Raw genomic sequence first — 24,933 nt, 5'->3', positions numbered from 1 at the left:
GCCGGACATGTTTTCCCCTTTAGTTGGAGGTTTTGGACATTGTCGGGTGCCTAGAGGTGATCTCCCTAATAGAAAGGAGAGATAACGTACACCAAGTGTTCGATAAAATATCCAATATAGTTTCAGACAGTTTAACAGCTCAGTTAAATGCAACAGAAACATTTAAGATAGTATAGTAGTCTTGCTTCAGTTTTTACAGGACTAGATGTCCAATGGGTGGGCTCCCACAGTCGCCTCTAGGTTCAGACAACTTAGTTCTAGGTTTAGACAACCTAGTAAGAGCAAGACAAGCATTATTAGCTTATGGTCAGTATTTTACTTTTAGCAGTGGCACTGTACTGAATCAGATATCCATTGGGTTGGGCTCCCACAGTCGTCCCTAGGTTTAGATAACCTAGTAAACCCTACTAAATTCGGGACTTGCAAACCCGGGTCTAGTTAGGGATGCGCGCATAGCAAGTACAGTTGTCGGGCCCAAACAGCAGCATGATTATTATTTTCATCTATCTATGATAAATAGTTTTCAAGAACTCACAAATTAGTTGTGTATACAATTTGAATTTAATTCTAGCTTAGTTTCAGTTTTAGCTCAGTTCATGCTTCAGCTTAGTTTTCATTATCGATACACGTGATAGTTCTATGATTAGTTTTGGCTTCTATGTTTGTGGGATACCATGCCATGCTCTCACCTGTTCAGCATATATTTCAAATAGCATGTTTTTAAAGCATAAATTGCATCGTATGCATGTTTTGTGAGGTAGATGGTTTCTTACTAAGCGTAAAGCTTACAGATACTTCTTTCCTTATACTGCAGATAAAGGTAAAGGAAAGATGGATTAGCGGAGGCTGGAGGTTAATGAGATGAAGATGTGTGTGGAAGGAACCTGGAATGAAGATCTTGGAGAAATTAGCAAACTAAGACTTTAGATTTTATATAATGTTATTTCCGTATTTCTAGTTATTTTAATGCCTTGAATCATGAAAGACTTGTTTAGATTGTTAGTACTTATGCTCATACTCCTAGTTATGTGTTATTAGTATGTTCCCAGCTATTATAGAACTCTTGTAGGTGAGTTTGGCACGAAACAGTGCTAAAATCAGAGTTTTACTATGAAATCAGAAACCCCGATCAATCAGCAGATCGATTGGGGACCCTCAATCGATCAGCGGATCGATTGGGAGCCTGGTTCCGCGAACAGTAAGCTTCTGGATCGATCAGCTGATCGATCCAGTCGCATCATGTCGCAAACAAAAAGTTCCGGGATCGATCGTTCGATCGATCGGGAAAATCACTCCCGCGAACAGAGAGCTTTGGAATCGATCACTGGATCGATTGGCCAGTCTGGATCGATCAGCCGATCGATCCAGATTATTACCCGAGCACAGTAGCGATCTGAATCGATCCATGGATCGATCCAACAGCTTGCAATCGATTGAGTTCAATCTGGATCGATTGAGAAGTTGGGTTTCGACCAAGGGACCTTGTAATTCAGCTTCTTGATCATAGGGGATGTAGGATATACTATGTATACCTTAGATTGCATCCCTTAGCACATGTAGTACCAAGAACTTGTATTAGTATAGCAAAGTTTTAAATTGGTACAGCTTTCCGCACCTAGACTTAAGGATGGTCATGGATATAGTTTAGCACAGCATAATGTGACGGTCCGGCCTTACAGCCTAGCCCCTAGAAGGCGGGTCGTCACACAACAATCTCCCCCTTTTTGATGTGAGCAACTCAAATTAAGCTAGGATAAAACAAATATAAAGTAAAAACAATTAAGTTTGCAAATAAGTGCAAATATGATTTTTCAATGAATTTATACCTCCCCTTAGACTTAACATTCTTCTCTCCCTTTGATCACATAAAAAATTGGGGTTCCTTAACAAGTCTAAGGTTAATTTAAAAAAAAAAAATCTAAGTTAAAAGAAATTTTAATTTTCAAAGTTAAAAATAAATTGTGTGCAACGGAATAAATAACTTTCAAAAAAAAATCTAAGTTAAATTTCTAAGTTAGAAACATATTTTCAACAGAAGAAATTTTCATAAGTATTGAAGCAAAAAAAAAATCTAAGTACAAAAAAAAATTCTAAGGCAAAAACATTTTAATAGAAACTATTGAATTTTTTAAATGAAATTGTTAAGCATTTGGAAGAGTTTCTAAAATTTTTTAAAAAATACCTTTAAATTAACAATAAAATTTGTTGTGCAACTTAGAAATATTTTTTTAAAAAAAAATTAATATTTTTCAAAACAAATTGAGTAACCCTTTAAAGCATTTTTTTTTTAAAAATAATTTAATATTTTTTCAGTTAGTCAATTAAACTCTTATTTCGATACTTGGCTTCCAGGCAATGGCGAGACACTAGGCCTTCTTGGTTATTGGAGCAACAACTACTTTCTTAAACAAAGCCGCATAAAGAAATTAAATGTTTAATTTTCTTGCTAAAAATGCTAAGTCTAATTTTAATTTTTAAATTAAACAAGTTTTTGGAACCCAATAAAGGTTCCTTCCTACAGGGTTAATCAAGTATTTTCTAGGCACATAGGCTTTTGATATTTTTCTGATTTGATTTTGGTGAAACCTATAGTACTAGTTTAATCCTCTATAATTTTTAAAAGCAAAAATATTTGAACAGGTAGGCTTTTTCAAATTTTCTATTTCTTCTTTTAATTTATCATTTTTAAATTTTATTTTATCAAAGTCTTCTATTAGACAAGATTTTGCCAAAATTCTTTTTATTTCTAAAATTTCATTTTTTAATTTGGTATTTTTATTTTCTAATTTATACATGGATTTTGTCATAGCCTTGATACTAAAATAAAGTTGATCAGGAGGTAAGAGGCATACCTCACTTACCATATCAGACTTGAAGTCTGACTCTCTCCCTGTTTCGCTGCATTTGTATAAAGTCGCTCCCCCTTCATTGATGCTGGTTTCCGATGTACTTTGCCCTTCATTGCTTGCCATCAGTGCTAGTCCGGCATATTCTTGTACTTCGGATTCAAATGATGAAGTGTCGTCCCAAGTGGCTTTTAGAATCTTGTGCTTCTTGGGTATCTTGACTTTGTCCTTCTTTAATTCTGGGTAATCTTCTTTTAAGTGTCCTTCCTTTTGACACTGGTAGCAACGAACCCTTCTTCTATTTCTTGGATTTTTCTTATTCTGCATTTCTTTAAATGTATTAGATCGAAAGAATTTTTTAAAATTCCTTACCATATATGCTTCTTGGTCTTCTTCTGAGTCTGACTCGGGTTCATCCTTCTTGGTTGCGTTCAGTGCCATAATCTAGCTTGAGTCTTTTGTTGTCCCTGCACATCTGGTTTCATGTAATTCAAGAGTAGAAAATAATTCCTCTAAGGTACTTACCTCCATATCCTTTGAAATATAGTAGGCGTCGATGACTGAGGTCCATTCTGGAGTTCTGGGAAACGCATTGAGTGCGTAGCGTATGGTGTCCTAGTTGGTTACCATTTTACCAAGGTTCTCGAGACCGGTAATTAATTCCTTTACCTTTGCGTGTAGATTGGCTACCTTCTCACCTTTTTCCAGACGAATGTTTTCAATTTGTTCCGAAGGATGTCTCTTCTGGCGAGCTTGGCTTCGGATGTGCCTTCGTGGAGTTCTAGGAAATTCTCCCAGAGTTCTTTGGCCGACGAGTAGCTTCCGATGCGGTTGACTTCTTGAGGCAGCAGCACGCTCAGCAATTGTACTCCGCTCGGTTGTTCGCTACGGAATCATTCTGCTCTTTTTTCGTCCAAAGTCTTTCTTCTTTTTCTTCTCCATTCTGATTCGTAGGAGCTACAAAACTGTATTTTATTATTAAACGAATTTCGAAATCAGTTTTCAGAAATACCTCCATACGACGCTTCCAGTGTGTGAAGTCCCCCTCTAATTTTGGTGGAACGATGCTTTGTCCGACCATCTCGTTGCTTCGATCGGCGGTTAGTCCTCCTGAAACGTCCTTGCTCTGATACCACGTGTTGGTCCCTTTTGAGGCCGGCAAGAGGGGAGGGGTGAATTGCTCTGAAAAAATAAACCAATCTTTCTCAGATTTTCAACTAATAATAAAACTTGTAATCAAAACAAAAAGAGACTAATTAAATGAAATCAGACACAGATGATTTACTTGGTTTGCAATCAGAGGATTACTAATCCAAGGAAAATATGGCGCACTATCTAATGATCTCCTTTGAGCGGAGTAGCCTCTTACAACGTTGACAGCACAAAAGAAAAAGCAGAAATGAAAGAACTGGATTACAAGTTGTTGTTCTAAACTGTGGAAATCAGTGCTCTATTTATAGCACTGTTCGGGGTGCTCCGAAGGATTCCGGGCACCCTGGGAGAGATAAACTTTATCCCCTAACGTTCAGATCGAGTCAAAACTTGATCTGGTCAAAAAGTCAGGTACGGGCGCCCGGAAGCATTCCGGGCCCCCCGGAATGGTTCCAGGCGCCCGGACTAGGAAAGTCAATAGGGTTGACTTTTCTCGGTCCGGGACCTCTGCTCCGGTTCAACTCGTCTCGGTCTGGGTCTTTCGCTCCGGCTGCGCTAGCTTGGGTGATCTTGGTCATCCGGAATAGGACTTACCCGAACCCAAGTTCTGGCCTTCTCCTCGAGCAGCCTTCCTCCCCGGTTTCTCGTTCCTCAAACGTCGCACACGTTCTTCTCATCCACCGGTGTACTCTTCCACGGCACCGCGTCCCTCGGACGCACCGAGCCCGTCGGCTCTCTCCCCGTGTCGTCCTTCTCGCTAGCTGCATCTTCCGCTCAACTTCCTGTGCTCCTAAGCTCCTGCACACTTAGACACAAGGGTTAAAACAAACAAAACCTAACTTAACTTGTTTGATCACATCAAAACACCTTGGGGTTCCAACAAAAACCAATGAATGGCAAGGGAAAACCATTTAAAGGTAAGGATAAGCTAACCAAGGACAAGGTGTCCAAGGTTTAAAAGGTTAAGTTTATAGGCCAAGTGTCACCTGAGGTGCATCGATGTGGCCTAGCAATTGTAGATGAGTCACCTAGGGAGGTGGCTAAGGTTAAGAGCTCTAGGGGGAGCTCAAAGAGTCAATTTGAGACCCATGGTAAATGGATCTCAAGTGGAATTTACTTGGGACTTTAGATTGGGTCATGGAATGTGCCAAGGGATTTTGGAGACAGACTTGAGTCTCAAACCTAGGGAATTTGCACACATGATTTGTGTTTCATGCTTAGAAATATGACATTGGGGTCATATAGCATGATAATTGGTTTTGGATGTATATATGTCATATAAACCAATGCTAGGGATGTATTGTGGGTTATTATGGGCAAATACATCAAGAGGAAGTCAAAACTAGGACTTTAGGTCAAGGTTCAATTGAATCATTTAGCTAGTTTTGGATTTTGTGTCAATATTGGGATTGGTGATAGATATATTTTTGAATGTATTTTTCTCAAGTAGACATGGGTAAAACAGACCTCTCCACAAATTTAGGGATTTTTGGATGTTTGTGAAATTTTTTATGTATTTTTGAAATTGAGTTCAGAATGTTGTTTAGGTTGAAATCAGGGTGACAGTCGACTAGTACAGTTACCAGTCGACTGGTAACAGTGTTTATCGAACACAGAATGGTTTTGTGGGTTTGTTTCGATAAGGGCAGTCAACTGATTATTTTGGCAGTCGACTACTATCAGTCTAAAATTATTTTTAGCACTGGATTTTGACCGGGTCAACTCGTTTAGATGTATGAGATCCATGGGGGATAAATACATGAATTTAAGGTCAGTTTGATGATCAAGTTTTCGACAATTGGGATATTGTTGGAGCTTTTTTATATTAGGCAAAGGGGGAGAAGTAAGATTTAGTTGGGAAAACCTTAAGTGTCTTTGCGTAGGGGGAGCCTGGTGATAGGTTCTTAAATATCCCTATGGTAAAATTCTTAGCTCAATAGGAAGCATAAGTGTAGGGGGAGCCTTGGGATAGGTTCCAATGCATGTTTGCATTTTTGCTTCGGCAGTGTAAGTCCAAGTATGTAGTCTTGGCAAAGTAAGTCCATTCGATGATGTAAGTCCATTGTTTTTAGCATATTGTTTTGCTATTATGTTTTCCCTAACTTAAACATATTGCCAAACATCAAAAGAGAGAAAATTGTTGGAGCAATTCCAATGGTCCATGCGACCATGTGTTTTGGTGTTTGGGAAAAGGGTTTAAGTTAGGTTCACCCTTGTATTTGATATGTGTATGTGAGTGTGCAAGTTTGCAAGATACACATATGACTCAACTTGATGGCTTCGAGTCTGGTGAAGGATGGAGCATCCGAGGGACCGTAGACAAGGCAGCAAGGACAAGCAACTTTAAGATATACGTGAAGGATGACATTGGGGACGAGACGCGGACTTGGATGCATCTGAGAGACGAGAGCCAAAAGAAGTAGGCTTGAAGGTAAGAGGTCAAAGTTGCAACTAAGAAGACTCAAGTGAGTTGTAAGAGTGAGGGTCTGAATGCTGAGAGGCTATACTAGGGGTACCAGTCGATTGATGGAAATATTAGTCGACTGGTTCAGTTGATTGGGCAGTCGATTGGGAGCGAACAGAATACTTCTGTTCGCTCGGCCAATGTGGATCAGTCGATTGGTACTTTCACCAGTCGACTGTCGTTGGATTGTAACGGTTGAATCTCTACAAAGGGCAGTCGACTGACACTTTCACCAGTCGACTGGTAGGCGGGGTTTTCCAACCCGTGGCCTATATAACCAAGGCTTTGGAGTTTAGTTAAGGTTGACGAAATTAGTGATGATTAACCCTAATTAGTAGTCAACTAGTGCCCTAGCAATCTGAGTGCTCTTGGTCGAGTTGTGGCGAGATTTCTCCACCGACAAAGAGGATTGTGCTAGTTGGAGTTTCCAAGGATTAATCCACCGACGGATTGAGAGATTGTCCACCTTACGGGCAGTCGTGGAGTAGGAGTAAGTTATCTCCGAACTACATAAATAAGCTTGTTAGCGGTTTACATTTCTTTCTTAGTCTTTAGCTTGTTTGTTTTGTATTATTCCGCTACACAAACTAACAAGTGTAGGAAGTTATCAATTTGGGGGCACTGATTATTCAACCCCCCACCTCTAGCCGGCCACAAGATCTCCAACAGTTAGGTCCACAAACCCAACTAGACTTCGGCTAGTTGTCAGGTCCCGCGGACCCAGCCAAATTTCCCGCTAGATATCGGGTCACTCCTTGATCTATTTGGGCTTCCCACGAACTATCAGGTCCAACAGATCTAACTGGATTTAAGTCTGGTGTCAAGTCCTCCAGACCCGTCAAGTCCTACACACTTGGTAACAAGGTTAAATAATATAACATCTAATTTTAATGCATTTGTCATTCTTCAAAATCTATGTTTAAACAAAGATATTTATTGCACCAACAAATATCGCTCATTAGGTGATCTTAGATGGGCTTGTGATATGCTGCTCGCCCTCCCCTACGCACTCGTGTGCACGACTGAGAGGGCGTGACCACATTAACTGTTGACCATCACATTGCAGCACCCTTTCAGTCACACACGTAGATGCGTAAGGAGGATGACTAGCATATCAAAATAGTGTGTGTGTGCACGTCCATGCACACGCGCGCGCGCACACACAACTAAGTTATGTTGCATGGTGTGTAATTTTTATTTTTAATTTTTTATTTTTCTTTTTAGTTTATGATTAAACCAATTCAAGGTTTTACCTTTTAGATTTAACTATTGGATTATAATATTACGCACAAAAAAAATAAAATAAAAAAATTTGAAATGCATACGGTACGTGGCATATGATGAACAGCATATCAAAATTCTCTCTCTAAAAATATATGTGTATGTGGATTTTTTTTTTTTGTTTAATTTTAACTCCGTTAGTGTAAATTATAAACTCTAAATCATTTTAAAAAAAATTAACACGATATGGAAACATTGTATACATAATTAAAAACCCCTCGAGTCTCTAAAAGAAAATATCAAGTTCTCCGTCTAAAAATATCACATATTTTATTAATTATCATTATGATAAATTTTTGTTTTATTTAAATATCTCAAGATGCCTCTAATTTAACTTGACGACTTTTGATTCAAACCCGCGTCAGATCATTAAAATCAAACATTACATCCTTACCACTTTACAGCAAGGAAAATAGTAAATCCAAAAAATGCCCTTTGACCCGATTAAAATTAACACCATCGCTCTTCCAAATTCAATATATTCTCTAAATTTACACCAAACTCCTTTAAATTTAAATCGATCGATCTTGAAATCTACAGAACGAACTCAGCGTGCTATTGAAAGAACACGAAACAAATCAAACTTTCTTACATGAACCGTCGTGCTTTAAATTACCTTTCTTGCGATGCCAATAAACATTTATTTATCAGTAATTAATCATAACGCACATCTCTACAATCCCCCTTTTATTCTTCAGTTCAATTCAAATATATTTACGACACGCTAAGATCGCAGAATTATGGTAAGTCAAGTCAACGAAAAATATGCGGACATATTTAATGAAAACCCCACCAGATCCCATCGCAGGAGCCCGATCGAATCGCCCCCACGGATTGGATTGATTGTCACAGGAGCCCGATCGAATCCGTCAACCAGCCCTTTGATGTCAATGCGTGGGCGCCATGTCCTCCACAACGCCTCCATTAAATTGTCAACCAAGCCATGGAAGTTAACCACCAAGCTTCGCGGTCGTCGCTGCCGTCAGATCTTCTTCCCGATCAAGCCGGCCGCAGCATGAACGGCAAGCACGGAAAGACGGAATCGGAAGCGACGGCGACCATCTCGCTCTCCTCCCCGCGGAGGTCGCCGCCCCGGCAAGCTTACTTCGTCCAGAGCCCTACGGAAGCGGGCGACAGTAGGACGATCCCGTCGTACCATTCTTCGCCGGCGCGATCCCCGCCGTTCTACCACGGGAGCGGTTCTTGGGGATCCTCGACCGCCGATAAGTTCGCTCGGCCTGCAGGCGGAGGCGGCGGCTCGAGGTCAAGGTACCCCGGCTACGACACGACGTGGCAAGACCTCGAGGAGATCGAGGAGGAGAGGCTGATCCACGGCGAGAGAGAGCAAGGAGATGGGATTCCGGCGAGGTTTTACGTCCTCGGGTTCGTCGGAGTCTTCCTCCTCCTCTTCTTCCTCTTCGCCCTCATCCTCTGGGGCGCCAGCCATGATAAACAGCCCCTAGTTACTATGAACGTGAGCTAAACTTATCGATTTTAGCGAAAGCATAAAGATTTTTTTTAAAAATTTAATTTGTTTTCACGATCGTGGGCATGGCAGAGCATCACGATCGGAGAATTCAACGTCCAGGCCGGCACGGACTCCAGCCTAGTGCCGACTAATCTGGTGACTCTGAACTCGACGGTGAAGCTAAGCTACCGCAACACCGGCGGCTTCTTCGGCTTCCATGTCACCTCGACTCCGGTGCTCCTCAATTACTACCAACTAACCATCGCCAGCGGAAGCGTAAGCGAATTAAAAAAAAAACAGAGAAAGAGAGATTAACTGGATATGATTTGACATTTTTTTAATTTTGGGGTTGATTGCAGATGGAGTACTTCTACCAGTCACGGAAGAGCCAGAGGGAGCTGGAGGTGGCGGTGGTGAGCACCGAGCTGCCGGTCTACGGCGGCGGAGCGGCGCTGAGCAGTCGGCCCGGTAGCCTGCCTGTGAACTTGACGATCAACTTCACGGTGAGGTCCAGGGCCTTCGTCTTGGGCCGGCTCGTGCAACCCAAGTTCTACAACCGCGTGGAGTGTGCTTTGGTTCTGGACCAGACCAGGCTGGGGGCCCCCGTTTCCCTCAAGAACTCTTGCCAGCATACCACCTGAGACTGACAGCCCTTGAAAGTCGTTAAAAAAAAAAGGAATTATCATTTTTGATAATTCTTGAAATATTTTTTATTATACATTTTGATTTTAATTTATGTAATTTATTTCGTCTGGATATATATATATATATCAAATAGAAATAAATTTTGTTTTTGTGTAATTAGCCCGAACGATTATAATTATAGGAAAACAATAAATACTCGCCTGCTAAATAGCTGGCGATATATTCAATGTAACGTCGCAGCGGTTCTTTTAGACGGATTTGACGGCGCTTATCGTAACGGCTTGGATTAATTACGTTACCACGGAGCATCCGATTCCTAAGTCGCGAATTGCAATCCCTGCTGTTCCGCTCTGAAATCGGAATCTTTCTCCTCGCCTCTGCTCGTTGAGATTTTCTCCGTCCAGGCGCGACTGATGGCGGCAGGAAGCGGTGGCGGCGGAAAGGTCTCGTTTAAGGTGATCCTGACCTCCGATCCGAAGCTTCCGTTCAAAGTGTAAGACGTCGTTTCTGTCGCTTCCTATCGTCTTTCTTTCAATTCAGATTGCTAGGTTTTGCTCAATCTTAGTTTTTTTTTTTTTTTGGTTAATCTGTCGATCCCATCTCAGTTTCAGCGTCCCGGAGGCGGCCCCTTTTACTGCGGTGCTGAAATTCGCAGCGGAGGAATTCAAGGTCCCTCCTCAGACCAGCGCCATCATCACCAACGGTACGTCTTAGCGTAGCAATTTCTGATTCTAATCTTCAGCGGAAAAGAAGGATTTTTATGATTTCTTACATCGAGTTTGAAATTTTTTATTTAGGAATTTCTCCATCGAATGTGTTTTTGGTCTCTAATTCATTGTCCAGTTTGTCTTGGTTGTGATCTCTGTTTCTTCTACATTTTAGTGTTATGTAGATCGGAAGGAAAAAATGAAAGGTGTTCATGGAGAAATGCTTTATTGATTTTTCTTTCAGTTGGACAATATAGATTGTTATTTTTCTGTTATATGAAATCTTATCTGTGTGTTTTTGAAATCTTATTTTAGCATTTTATGAAACTTCTGATTTCTTTCCTCCTTGCAGATGGCGTGGGTATCAACCCACAACAAAGTGCTGGTAAGTCATCAGTCTGCCTTTATTTGTCAATTGCTAAAGTTTCAGTCAGTGTTATTATCTCATGACATCTTGAATTTTGATAAATTGAAAATGAATAGACAGGTGTTTAGTGATTTTATTGTCAGCAAACCTAGATCTTGTACATATGCTAGTATCTATGCTTGGAGATCCCACCTGGGATTGTGTTTGTGGTTTGAATTTCTTATAGGTTTTCTGGTAGTTAAGATGATGCCATGACTACCATTTGAAGGAAGCTGCAGAATCCTATCATGGTTTAATGTCCTATTCTTTTACTTTAAAGAATAATTTGATTATGTAGAGTGATTTCTGATTGTGACAGGAGTTTCAATAGACAATTGGAAGAATATGGATTCAATATAAACTGGAAAGTTTACTTTGCGACAACAATCTTTTAGATTTGGAATTGTATTTGTACAAAGTTGTGTGACAGTATGAGGGACCCTAGCTTTTGATACAATCAATTGATTATGTTAAATGGATAACATGAATCAACTAAGATTAAATGCATTGACATAGAGGGAGATAAAAATATATTTAAAATATCTAAATGGCCTTCGTAGTACTATTGATTCTCCTAAGTGGTCGTGTTCAACCAAGTTGGTTTGATCATCATGGCAAAAGTTCTAAGTTAAGTTTATTTTGTGGTTCTTGTATCAAGTGTGCAGTGTGCTGGGACTTGGCAAAGTGCATATAGAGCTCGACGAGTTTTAAGTTCGGTGTGGTTGAGTTGTTGTGATGGGCGACTTGACGCAATCCAGTTGGATTAGTTGTGTCCAATGGTTCAGAGGTTCATAACCAAGTGGACTCAGAGGTGATTAGTAGAGTATAATTTGGAGCATTGAGGGACCAGACATTCCTAATGAGGTGGTCTCTAGGATGAGAAGTGATTGTTGGTTTAATAGTTTGGCAACCTTAACAAAGTGGATTCAGAGGCGATTGGCGAAGGATAGCTTAGAGCATCTAAGGGACTGAAAATTTCCTAACGAGATGAACTCTAGGGCAGCCCGACAGGAGATGGACTTTGTATGTGAACAATGAATGATGGCATGTGGAGCAAGCTTGGAAGACTTGGTACATCAGAGGAACTAAAGGGCTGACTCAAGGTGAAGTCAAGGGCAATGTAAACTATCGATAATGTTGAAGATCCAGCAGCTATGTGAGTTGTTAAAGATTACAATGTGATTGTTATCTTAGGGTTCACACTTTTGGTCAACGTCATCAGAATAATGTGTATATCTAGGTAGTGTTTTGTCTATCTAATGGTTTGTAGGAAACCTTTGACCAAGGGAGAACTAGCTCCGGCTTTAGTCAATGGGTCAACTTGAACCCAAGCTTTACATAAGATTAAGAAGGTATAAGCCAAGTGTATCAAACAAATTCAGTCAATTGAACGCCAAGGTTCAGAGAACAAAATATTTGTGTTCGGGCTTCAGTTAATTGGATTTATGAGTAGATGACTTGAAGGAATTTTTATTCGACTACCTAAAGAGTCATTAGTTGCTCAACAGCTAAAATTGCCCAAGCAGTTGAATTGAGCTTTATCCAATCGACTTGTGGTGGGTAAAATAGAGTTGGTGGAGCCTCATCTATATATGAATCGGAGGTTGTTTGCCTTGGTAAGGTGCACAAAATTGTTATGAAATTTTATTGTGATAAGTGCTCAAGTTGAACAACATCCAAGGGCTTGCGATTACGAAGTGAATATTTTTCTCCACGAGCTCTTGGTAAATTTTCTCATCTAGGCATATATGATTCTTTCATTTCAAAAGAAAAAAATACTTGTACAAGCTTGCTCTACCTCATAGGGGAACATTCAAGTGGATTTACAGTACTAATTCACTTTGCAAATTGATATGTTGTGGAGTAAGAATGGGACTTTGAACCACATAAAACCACCTGCTGACATTGTCTCTATTCCTTTGATTTATATTACATTTCCACTGTGTAAATACTTGACACGATCAACCGAATCCATATATGAGCACCTTATGCAGCTAATGATTGACTTTTTGTATTGTTGCAAGAAACATTTTTACTTTGAAGCTATTATCTATTCATCCCTTCTTTCTAAAGCCAGATTAAGACATAAACCACAAAGAGCCTTCAGGACTACAGGATTGACATAGTTTTGGGTCAGTGTGTGTTTCTGCTACAACCAATTGATTATATTAAATAGATAACATGAATCAACTAAATTTAGTTACATCAATGTAGAGGGAGATTAAAAAATTATTTAAAGATATCTAAATGGCCTTAGTGATATTAACTAGTAGGCTAGTGTAGAATTTAAGGGAACAAAAAGATCCATGCAGTTAGCACTAAATAATTGGCATTTGTTTGACTTGTTGTATTCTCTGGAATTTTGAAAATAAGACAAACATTCATGACCTGTATCTTTATTCTCTTGCGAGAATCTGGTTTTGGATATTAACTCTATTCACCTTCATGCCATTTTAGATCTCATTTGCAACAGTTAGCCGTTAGATTAAATGTTTAATTTATCATGCTTTTCTAGTGCACACTCAGTTCCACTATAAGCCATTGATTTTTATGTCATTTTTTTTACATTGTCTTTGTGGTTTAGGACAAGATGAAATTATCGGTTTGTGGTAGATATTTCTGACTAGTGTCCTTTTAAATAGTTGATTTACATTATCATCGCAGTCGGTTTTTTTATTTGTTGTGATTTTCCTAGGTTGTCAATTTTTTGATTGGAGTAACAAAATAGAGTCAGTACAGTTGATATTTGATAATTTAGACTAATTTGTTCGTCAAAGTCTCTCTTAAGATGGAGGTAGCAAAACTCGCACATGTAAAGCTTTAATATTTGACGGCCTTTTTACTTGAATAGTAGTTTAGTTCATTTGAGAAATTAAAATGTAATGCAGCTCTGCTTATAGAAACGTGCCCTGTATCGGATGTAGTAATAATTATTATAGTATTTGGGATGGTCTAACTGATATTTTCTGTTCCTCCAATGTTGATTAATTTGTTTCCAGACTCATCGACATGTAGTGACTAGATGGATTTACATTAAATGCTAAAATTTGCAGTAGGTTATAAAGATGCAACAGATGTTATCTCGGCTCATTCAACAAAACTACCACTTCAAGTTGCCATAAACATAAATGTGATGTATCAAGGAATTTCTCTATAGGGCATTGAGAAACTACTGAAACGATATATTTGTCTTAGTAGACTCGCAAAAAAATTAATTCATCATAGTTTGTGGGCATGTGACGCAGTTAGATATTTGAAAACTGAACCTGTGAGAAATCTAATAATCCAATCTTGTAAATTCTGGTCTTCATTGTAACTTCCTTTTTCACATTAAATGCAATTTTGAGGCATCATCTCATCCTACATTGCTGCTATGTTACTTTTGCAGGTAATGTATTTCTCAAACATGGTTCGGAGTTGCGTCTCATCCCCCGTGACCGAGTTGGAGGGAGCTTATAAGGCGTCCATTTCTCCATTTCAAAACATTTGGTTTGTGTTTGCACTCATGTCTAGTGGCATAACCTCATAAGCGGCTAGAAAACGTTGTGCAGCAACATTTTGTAGTGTGTTGTATCTGGTGCAAGCGTAGCATGCACAACTATGGACCTATTTGCCCAACTCTTTGAAGTTTGGAATGGTTGCATCGACTTGGTTATCAGCAACCATTTGGATAAGAATTTTGGACCACCGGATAGTACTGGTTGATCGCACCTGCTGTGCCATGGTCGACTATAAGTAGCACGAGTGGCAGTGGATCTCGGGTTCTTGTGTATCAGCATTGTGACCCGGCTTGACAATCTGCCAAAGATAGATCATGGTAGACTAGCCTAAGAGCCATGTACTCAGCTTGTGGGTTGTGCTCGGCACACTCAAGTCTTGCCGAGCATGACATAGACTTCACTTTCTTGGCTCTAACTAGTCCCATGTGTTGGGTTCTAGTCATATTTTCATGGCAATAGAGTCACACCTGTTGTTCCCTTCTCAAGGTTCAGCACGAGGATCGGAATTCATGAAAGCTCTTTTTGATAACGCAAGTTTTTTTTTTTAATTTGAAGTTTATTTATTTTATAAAAGAAATTAAACAAATACTACTTTATGATTTCCTAAAATTACAAAAATACTAAAAGCCAAAAACATGCTTTGAGGTGTGCCATCATTACTCTCCTTTGATGGAGGATTATTATAAAATCCACGCATGTTAGCGGAGATATGAGTGCCATCATTTTTTTAAAATAAAAAATAAAAAAAATATCTATATATATATATATATATATATATATATATATATATATATATATATATAAAAGAGAATACTTCTTGTGTTGTTTGTAATTATTGACTTATTCTATTGGCATAGATTTTTCTGGGTTTCATGAAATATTCAGTATGTTGCTTGAGATGGAAACTCCACATAATTAGTGACAGCTGATAAAATTAATTTAATTGATGTGAGATAAACCGCCTAAGTGGGTAATCTGACATAACATCTCACATAATAATCATCCAATAAAAGAGTAATTATGGGGACGTTAAGTCACATTTAAAATATGGTGGCGACGCCTAATGGTAAAAATATATAGAACAAAAAGTCTTTCGACAAATTTTTTCTTTCTTTTCCATAAAATTAAATATTTAGGAATATTCATTTGGACCGTTGTTTTTTAAAAGAAAGAAAGCGACGCAGTGCCGGCCTCCACTCGTACTTTTAATCCGGCAACGCCTGCACCTCCAGAATGAGATCCACGTGCCCAAATCTTTCCTCTTCGTCGTATTATTCACCTGTGACTCGATCAACACAACTAATTTTATTAAGTGTCGCAATGTCCATCATATTTGGTAAATAAAATCTTTTTCATTATTTATTGATTGTCCTTTTTATTCTTATTATTCCTTTGTGAAAATAATATTAAAATAATGCTTTAGTATATTTTTATTTTAAAAAATTATTTAACTACTGATATATATTTATTTTTAAGAAATGTGTCTTTCATTTTGCCCAATCCACTTAGATGTAATTGAGTTGAGCCAAGTCGAATTATTAAATATTTGAGTTTGATTCATTTATAATCGAACCGAGATCAAGTTTATTTAATAAATATATTCATGACTCACAAACTTATTCAAATTTTTATCGAGTCTAAATAAATTTAATAATTATAAATTTAAATATTTATTAAAAATTAAATTATATAATTAGAGAATTATAATATTTTTATTAAATTTATAATTTTATTATAATAAATAAATTTAATATATTTATTTATATTTTTCGAATGTAAAAATCTATAAATTTAATATTAAAATTATTATTTTTTATTTAAAAATTAATTCATCAACTTACTAATGAACATATTTACGAATTAACAAATCAAGTATTATAAAACTTGAATTTAATTTATTTATTTTAACAAGTCTATTAAAGAAGTTCAAACAAACTTTTATCAAATCAAATTTCAAATATCTCATAAATAATAATTTAATTTATTTACACCCCCTATCCATCCTCAAACCACCCAATCCCCCAAACCGGCCGATTCTCTAGCTCCTATTGGTATGTCAGCGAACGTAGCGACGTTGACCTACTTCAGATCAAGCTTTACATACAGCGCTACTTCGCTGAAAAGCGCATGAAGGCTGGCTTTTCGCCGTTGGATTTGGGAGAGTTAATCTTAGACGTGCAATATTCTACGGCTGGAAATAAAGATAGGAGAATCAAATGGTGAGAACGCCCTCCTTCACGTGATTTTGATGTGCACGGCCTGCGTTTTAGTTTCCGAACTCGAGTTGTCTGTGCGATCCCCTGATAAAGCACGATAACAGACCGTTCTGCTCTCGCTCTCGTGCTCTCTCGGTTCCTTGTGCATTCCTATGGAGGACGCGCCGCCGCCATCTCCGACGACTCCTGCTGAGTCTGCCGCCGGATCCCCGGTGGATCGCCGGTCCTGCAACCCTCGCCGCGGCCTGACACGCTCCCGGTCCCGATCCCACTCCTCCTCCAGCTCCGCCTCCCCCTCGCCCCGATCCTCCGCCGTACCATTCTCCTGGGAGCAGCGCCCTGGAATCCCGAAGCCTCTCTCCGCTGTCCTCCCGGCAACCGCCGACTCCGCCGTTGCTCATCCCCTCCTCCCCCTCCCGCCCCCGGTCCGCACCCACTCCGATCTGATCCCCACTCCGCGCAAGAAGCGCTCCGCCGCCTCCGGCCGGGGTGAGGCTGCCTCCGCCGACCCCTTCGCCGCCGCGCTCGCCCTCTGCGCCAAGGGCGCCCTTCCCGCCAACGACGACAACGTGGACGACGAGCTCTGTGACGTGGCCGACGCCGCCGCCTCCTCGCGTCGATCGGCGGCAACCGTTACCCATCGCTTCCGGATCTTGGACTTCTACGGCTCCTGCAAAGCGACGTGCGCGGTGGTGGATGCGACGGTCCGCCTCCCTCGGTCTGGTTCGTTGGGTTTGCTCAGCCGCCGGTCCTGATCGGCCGGTCAATGTCACACGCCCCCAGATAAGTAAATAAACAATTCCTCGATTGGGTGTTAAACTATCTTGTCAATTAACCACTTGCTTGAAATCAGGTCATCTCACCTAATCCAAATCGAAACCATAAATTTTAGTGTAATTTAGACCATGAATCACGTGTTACCATGCTCGAACAATAAACACCTGGGAATTGTCAATGCTAAAGATTAATTACAAGAAGTTAAATTATATTGCCAGAAAAAAAAAAATAGGAAACAAAAAAAAAAATTATGATCCATGAATTCTATAGCTCTTTGCTTGTGTTTGGTGGGACAAACTATATATTTTCTTTGTATTTTGAGGGGAAAAACCGAAAAGAAAAAAAGGTCCCTCTAGCTGTTATATTGCAGTAGAAAGTGGTAGGCCACATCTATATCTTTAGTGCATTGAAGATAGAGCCATGCTTGGAAAGTGGTGCAAGGTGTGCCGAGTTGGGGTCAAACTGAGGCATCAATCTCATGATCACTTTTGCTACCAAAAGGACTTGACCAGTGATTACTTTAACTTTGTGAGAATTTAATATTCCGAATTTTGATTAAAAAAAATATATTTTGAAGGTTAATAGGGTGGGAAAAATTTTACTTGTCAGTGTCTAGTTCTCAGTTGAACCAACTTGTCTCAGAATTATGCATCAGTTCATTCTCAAAATCGCTCAATGAGACCTTGTCTTGTTCCCCAAAATATTGCTTCCTATTACTGCTTGGTTAAATTCCTCTGAAAACACTGCATTTATTCTGTTAATTATATTATTAAATGGACTCGACGGCAAAGAAGGCAGGCAGATCAGGGATAGTGAGAGGATAAGAAGAGGATACTTTATTCTCAATCTTGGTTCTTGAAAAACAATAAAAAAAAACAATCTTCAAACTTTTCCAAATAATTGCCTAACTTTTGTAATTTTTTTTCCTTGAAGGTAAAATTCTCAACATCCATTAGTGTTGACTTCCCATTGACTACAGAAATAAATAAACATTGTTAATGAATGAGATCTTTGTTTGAGCGGTTAGGACTTCATTCCCTAACTTGCAAAGTTAATGATGTCTTTCCTGATGGTTCTTGTGTTGGATCTCTTTTCTTGTCCTCTTGATAATGAGACGGTAGTTCTTTCTTCCCATTCTCCCCTCGTGCATGGGCAAGTATCCTTGTCAGTTCGTTGTATGACTTGAATGGTTCTTACTCTTTTTGCTGAGGTTAGGCATGCTTTTTGCCTGATCACAGCTTGCAGGGCCTGCATGAATCTCCATGCCTACTATGCTCGCGTTGATCTTGACCATGGCCAATGTATAAATCCTCCACAGCTCTTACACGGGGAGCCACAACATAGAAATCTTGGTTCCAGTAAATCTGGAACTCGATAACCAATTTGAAAGGGGGGAAAACAGTAAGAAAAGGAGAAAATGAAGAGAGAGTGCCAGGATAAAATTATTCAGCATTCCGAGCATCACTACTGTTCGATCAAAGTGAACGTTCATTCCCAACAACAGCGTTCCTCCTCCTTAACGACTATTTTAAAATTGGTTTTGGTAACCAATTGATCGAATAAATCCTATTGGATCTATTTCTCAGATAAATAAATAAAATTAATATCTAATATTACTTGAATGATAAAAGGCATTAATTCTTACACAGAGTGTGATCTATACATAGTTATTTAGGAGGGTCAATTTTGATGAATTCAGATAGAAGCAAAGATCAGATCCAAATCTAAACACAAATCAAAAAATTTAAATCTGAACCCAATAATCTGATTAAAAAAGATTTTTTTGTATTATCTTTTCTATTATTTTTTATTTTTATCGTAATATTTCAAGATTATCGGATTAAATGTTGTTATGTATATAAAATATTTCAATTTTTAAAATAAAATTTAATTTAATCTTAAAAAAAATTCTAATCCTAAATTTAAGTCACGATCAATTCAAATCCAATCATATCCTAATACAATTTGATGTCGCTCACTAGAACATTCTCCATCGCTGAAATTTAATTCAAGCAACGAAATTTAATCCTAAAATAAATGAATTCTGCGGAAATCGAGTAATGATTCGGCTATTAAAAAAACTACAAACAAGGACGGTAAAATATCATACAACAATAGTTTGTAGTAAAAGATGAATCTGTTCACTTTCTACATCTTTGTTAATTTATTTCAGGATCAATACAAAAAAATAGATTATAAACGACTACTAACCTTCAAAATAATAATTAATACATAATTAAAATAAATATTTACTTCAATTTTATTGAAATTCAAACCTCAGATAATAATACATACGATAATTACTACTAGACAGCCCCGAAGACACTTACAAAATATCATACAACAAAAACAATGCCATTGGTGACTATTACTCGTTTCATTGGCGTCATTCAATCCACCTCTCGTCCTTCGGCCCACGCCAGAAGAAGACGAAGAGAGAACAGAGCAGTTTCTCAATTCCTAGTTCCGTAGGATGCCACCCTCGCCTCTGGCCAACTCCTCCGCTAGTCCTTGCCACGGAGTCGCCTCCTCATCTTCCGCCGCTGCATCCTTTTCCCCGCTCCGTCTTCTCTCCTTCAAGGTCTTTGTTTCGTGTATATGGTTTCGTGTTTTGGGGGTTCTAATTGGGGCTTCCGTGGTTTCGGATTCACTTGGTTTTGGTGGCAGGAGCCTGGCGTCATAGGAACCGGGATTCAGATCGCCGCTTTTCAGCGGAGGAAGAGTTCCTCCAGTCGCTCGATTTGCGGACCTAAGAGGCACATCGGTGAGCTTTTTGATGCCTTTATTTTTTCTATTCTCCGATGACTAATTTGTTCCTAGTCTTCTTAAAATCATGCGATCAGCTTGAAACCATCGAAATCTACTTTTAGTACATGTTTAGAGAAAGGTTGACCTTTACCCACGCCTTTAATTTCCTCTTCTTCACATTTTAGTTGCATCCCTAGCAACCTACAAGTCTTAGAGTGTGATTCTGAAATAACTCTAGCAAGTTTAAGATTAGCTGCAAATTGGGATCAGCCTTTTATTGTGTGTCCATATTGGCAACTCAATGGTGTATGAGATCAGTGGGTAATTCTACCCACATCAATATAAGTGTTAAGCTCCTGAATGTCAACAAAACACTCTTTGTCTAGTTTCCTTCTACTGCAGATTGCTACAAAACTACTAATGATGTAGCAAATTAGTATAAGTTAAAAAAGACTATTTTTAAGTGATTAATGATGCAAGATCCGCGACTATAATGTCATATGTTTTCTTTTTTGGAGCCTTCAGTGTAAAGCAAGTGGCTTTATCCTATACAAGTAGCAGCAGTTCCTTAGCTGATCAGGATTATCATACAATGAGATCTTTTAATTTTTAGTTAATTCATGGCTTGGTGATGTTGTGATGATTGTTCTTGCATCATTTGCTACAGTGGTTAAATCAGTTGTTACTCCAAATCCCTTAGTAGAGTTGCCTCTAACTGCTGAAAATGTGGAGTCAGTATTGGATGAAGTACGACCATATCTTATTGCTGATGGAGGAAATGTGGTACTTCATGAGATAGATGGGAATGTCGTAAGGCTAAAACTACAAGGTGCATGTGGGTCTTGTCCAAGTTCAGTGATGACTATGAAGATGGGAATTGAACGCCGGTTAATGGAAATGATTCCAGAAATTGTTGCAGTTGAACCGATAACTGATCAGGAGACAGGGCTCCAGCTAAATGAAGAAAACATTGAGAAGGTAATAGCATACTAGCATTATGGCATCACCTCCTTATTTTAAATTTGAGAGGAATCCTCCATCTTTTGTTATCATGATGCTTTCGTTTTTTCTGTGGATTGCTAATTTTCCTGTTTAGCTTTGATCTTTCAGGTAATTTCTGCTGCCGATTAGCTAGCTAATAGAGAGAAGTGAACTGTTTTGAACTATTTGCAGTGGCCTGTTTCCTATGTGTTGGTATCAGCTATTAGATGTCAGAACGCACACCTTAGTTACATCTTTGGTGTTTCTTCTTAGGTACTTGATGAGATAAGGCCATACCTTGCTGGAACTGGTGGTGGTGAGCTTGAGTTTGTCAAAATTGAGGAGCCCATCGTTAAGATTCAACTAACTGGCCCAGCTGCCGGCGTCATGACTGTTCGTGTGGCAGTAACTCAGAAGCTACGCGAAAAGATACCTGCCATTGCTGCTGTTCAGCTTCTATCATAGGTAAACAGGAAGGAGACTCTAATCTGTACAAATAGTTAGATGTAATAAAATTTTTGTTTGGCAAATTAATAATTCTGTTGCTGAAGAAAATCAAGTGTAATCATTTCTGAACTGACTGCAACTGCGGTTAATCAGTTTGAGCCAAAAATGTTGCTGTTATGCCCAAGCACGGCTCTTGAATGCTACCTACTCTCGTTAAATTTATCTAAAATCGTTATATTTAGAGCACAATTAGCATCACTTGATTTAACTTGTTGATGGGAGAAGCGTTCAGGAGTAGAAGTTTAGCAATATCTGTCTTTTGGACACTGGTGGCCCCTGAAAGATCTTGGAGCTGATTGAGCTTGGCTGCGAGTAAAAGGGTAACCTTGGTGTCGCCCACTGCGACTGGTCAGAGGCGTTGTTTGGGGTCAAGGGCAACAGGTACTATATTGTATATCTCATGCTTCTGTAATCTATCTGTTCATGTGATTCATCCTGCTTTCATATGCCAACATACTTGGGAGGTAGCTATGATAGGTCAGGCAGGCAAGAGCATTCATATTCTGTACCATGTGTTTGTTTCATGCTTTGCAAATGTTTTGACTTGTCCCTGTAAATCTTTTGTCTGCTCCCTCTCACTCTTTGCAGGGACTTGGAAGCCTTGAACCTTCTCATAAAATTTCTTTTTTTTGTTTGTTACTATTGACATATTAATTGAAACCCTTTGTAAAATTGGATGAAGAAAAGGTGAATCGGGTTGAAAATGAGAACTCGAACAACATAGCTTTTGGTTGAAGAAGACTCCTATTCTGTCGATTAATCTACACAATAATTTGATTATTGACTAATTGATATGGAATGATCTAGGATTTGGATAACTAGGCAGCATTATTTAGTGGGCATGCCAACTCCTTGATTTATTGGACACTGTGAGTTATTGTGTTGACATGATACATCATTTCCTAAAAAGATGAGAACTGGGCATCATGTGTTAATCATGTTATTTATACACTGCACCTCACCATGGAATGGACAGCAAGGGATAATTGGATGTAATCACTCATCCATTAGTAATATGCCCTGATCTTAATATATTTCCACTTAATTTTGAACTAAGAGATATTATCTCGATTATATCTCCACTTAATTTGAACTGAAAGAGATATTAAATATTAAATTTCATTGTTACTGAGCTGCATATGCGGAAATTGTAGAAATGTAATTGATGATTGATTACCTCATAACTTGTTCTATTTGTTTGGAAGGAAGATTTGTACATATAATATCACACCAACTTGCTGTTCTACAACAATGGTTGGCCTGTCCTTGTTAGATGGATGTGTAATTGTGTGAAATTGGAAATCTGGAAGACTGCATTACACAATTAAATTATTGAATACCTGGTGTTCTCTGCTTGAGATACAAGACGAAGATAATATGTTGCTTGTTCATTTTCAAGAGGACATGAGCACAGAAGGAACAAGTGACGGCGAGATTCCTCCATTGAAGAAAGAGGTGACATGGAAGGAGTCCTCAAAGAGGGCAGCAATGACCATGGCAAGGCGGGCTACGGTTGCATATGCCTACATGAAACGAAGGAGCAGGTGAGGATGATGATTTTTTTCACAAGTGCAGAGGTTGACAATCTTGAGAGGGGGATGAGATTTGGTGGCTTCATCTTCTCCCAGTTTGGAAGGCTTGCTTATCATCTTGGAAAATACAGAGGGAATAGAAAGGCTTTGATACCATATCAAATAGATTAATTATATTGTATTTCATGGATATGAACATCATACAACACAAATTATGATACAAGGGTTATATATGGTAATCATTCCAAGCCATACATCAACTTGGTCGATACAAGATGCCTAATCAAAGGACTAAGTCACAACGACATGATCAAACGAGACTAAGTCAAAATATCAAATGAAGTTGATGTAACACTAATAATGTGAGAGAATGCCATAGGGGAAAACAGGCATACATAATAGACGACCTTTTTATTCTCCATGTTGACAGAATCTACTTTGGTGGTCTCTTATGTAGACATCTTCCGCATGCTACGAGCTTCGACAAGGTACTTGATTTCCTTCTCCTAATTCGTAGTCTCAAGGGCTGTAAAAACGGCAACAAAATTAGCAACCCTTACATGCATGATGATATACTTCCCTTGCTAACGACTCTTTCATGCAAATCAAAGATAAAGATGGGAAACGGTATTCCTTGGCTCGCAATGAGAAGATTCCTAGTCATACGAGTATACACAAGAATAAGGGTAAGTATTGGTTGTAAATGCATTGAACACCTAAAAATGAAAAATACACAAGAATAGGCGTATGAATGAAGGATTCATATAGGCAGACAAATGAAATATCATTAGAGATACAATTTAATTATCATATAACTTAACTGCATAACAACAATGCTCCTGTTATGGGAACAGTGAGAAAAGGCTTCCTAACTGACAAGCTCAGTACAATTAGTTTTTTTTTTTTTTTTTTTTTTTTTTTTTTTGAAAGCTTTCATTTATGCATAAGCAGCACTCTGAAAACTACACAGGTTGGGCTGCTCGTGTAAGATTCATCGTATAGATAATAATTAAATAATAAACATTATTTGAGAATTAGTCTTACAGAATTTTCTAGAAATTTTTTTTAAAAAATAAGATTTAAACGGATTTAGTTTGATATACGTAAGAGAATGAATCTATTAGAGCATCTCCAATGGAGATATTTGGAGGGAATATTTCTCCAAATATTTCTCCTCTCAAATATTTCTCATTGGAGGGGAGTGCAGATCCTCTGGTCTGCTTTTTGCGGACCTGAGGAAGGTCATTTGCATGCATTCCCCACCAATGCATACAAATGGTCCCTTGTTTGGTCAGAAGGATTTGGGCTAATTGAAGGGGATATTTGTGGAGTGATTAGAAATCACCAGGCACAAACTTGTGCCCGATGATTTTCCTTTTGTATGATCCACCAAAAGGTGAGCTACCATATTTTTTAAAATTTAATTAATGTTCACTTTTTTAGAAAAATAAAATTAAAACAGAACATTAGAAAAAAAATCAAAGTCGAACGTTAATCAACGTTCGGTTTTTCCGAACGTTAGACAACATTCGTTTTTCCCCTATATATATATATCATTCCTTTCATCTATTTTCATCAATTCCACACTCATTGCATACTAAAATTTTAGGAAGAAATGGATAAAAATTCCAGATTTTATTTTAGGGATTTGTTCAACTCTCCAAATATCGATGAAAATTCTAGTGAAGAAAGTTTTCGAGTTC

General features: G+C 38.6%; 4 protein-coding genes across 8 annotated transcripts; all 4 read left to right on the top strand.

Annotated features, from left to right (window-relative positions):
* The first annotated feature begins 8,602 nt into the window (after nt 1-8,602).
* On the top strand, nt 8,603-10,012 carry LOC122020433. Its single transcript, XM_042578358.1, has 3 exons — nt 8,603-9,217; nt 9,302-9,487; nt 9,571-10,012. The coding sequence occupies exons 1-3, from the start codon at nt 8,687-8,689 to the stop codon at nt 9,850-9,852; spliced, it is 999 nt and encodes a 332-aa protein (XP_042434292.1). The 5' UTR covers nt 8,603-8,686; the 3' UTR covers nt 9,853-10,012.
* A 142-nt stretch (nt 10,013-10,154) lies between these two features.
* On the top strand, nt 10,155-14,643 carry LOC122020434 (ubiquitin-fold modifier 1). Its single transcript, XM_042578359.1, has 4 exons — nt 10,155-10,349; nt 10,462-10,559; nt 10,916-10,948; nt 14,358-14,643. Exons 1-4 carry the CDS (start codon nt 10,270-10,272, stop codon nt 14,426-14,428), a joined length of 282 nt encoding a protein of 93 aa, XP_042434293.1. The 5' UTR covers nt 10,155-10,269; the 3' UTR covers nt 14,429-14,643.
* A 2,194-nt stretch (nt 14,644-16,837) lies between these two features.
* LOC122019092 (early nodulin-20-like) lies at nt 16,838-17,440 on the top strand. The gene has a single exon (XM_042576602.1). It carries the CDS (start codon nt 16,838-16,840, stop codon nt 17,438-17,440), a length of 603 nt encoding a protein of 200 aa, XP_042432536.1.
* Nucleotides 17,441-19,816: 2,376 nt separating this feature from the next.
* LOC122021380 (nifU-like protein 2, chloroplastic) lies at nt 19,817-23,501 on the top strand. Of its 5 annotated transcripts, none has more exons than XR_006122536.1 (6): nt 19,817-20,043; nt 20,130-20,226; nt 20,878-21,188; nt 21,465-21,656; nt 21,931-22,079; nt 23,098-23,501. XR_006122536.1 is itself a non-coding variant. In XM_042579505.1 (4 exons), exons 1-4 carry the CDS (start codon nt 19,936-19,938, stop codon nt 21,654-21,656), a joined length of 708 nt encoding a protein of 235 aa, XP_042435439.1. In that variant the 5' UTR covers nt 19,817-19,935; the 3' UTR covers nt 21,657-21,736. The 5 variants fall into 5 exon arrangements, 1 of the variants encoding a protein (XP_042435439.1); XR_006122535.1 differs by having other exon boundaries at nt 21,924-22,079; XR_006122538.1 differs by having other exon boundaries at nt 21,924-22,079; nt 22,908-23,501.
* Nucleotides 23,502-24,933: the final 1,432 nt, after the last annotated feature.

The sequence above is a fragment of the Zingiber officinale genome, chromosome 9A (genome assembly GCF_018446385.1).
Source record: "Zingiber officinale cultivar Zhangliang chromosome 9A, Zo_v1.1, whole genome shotgun sequence".
Classification (NCBI taxonomy): Eukaryota; Viridiplantae; Streptophyta; class Magnoliopsida; order Zingiberales; family Zingiberaceae; genus Zingiber; species Zingiber officinale.
Note: the sequence above shows the minus strand (reverse complement) of the source record. Positions and strands in the feature narration are given on the sequence as shown.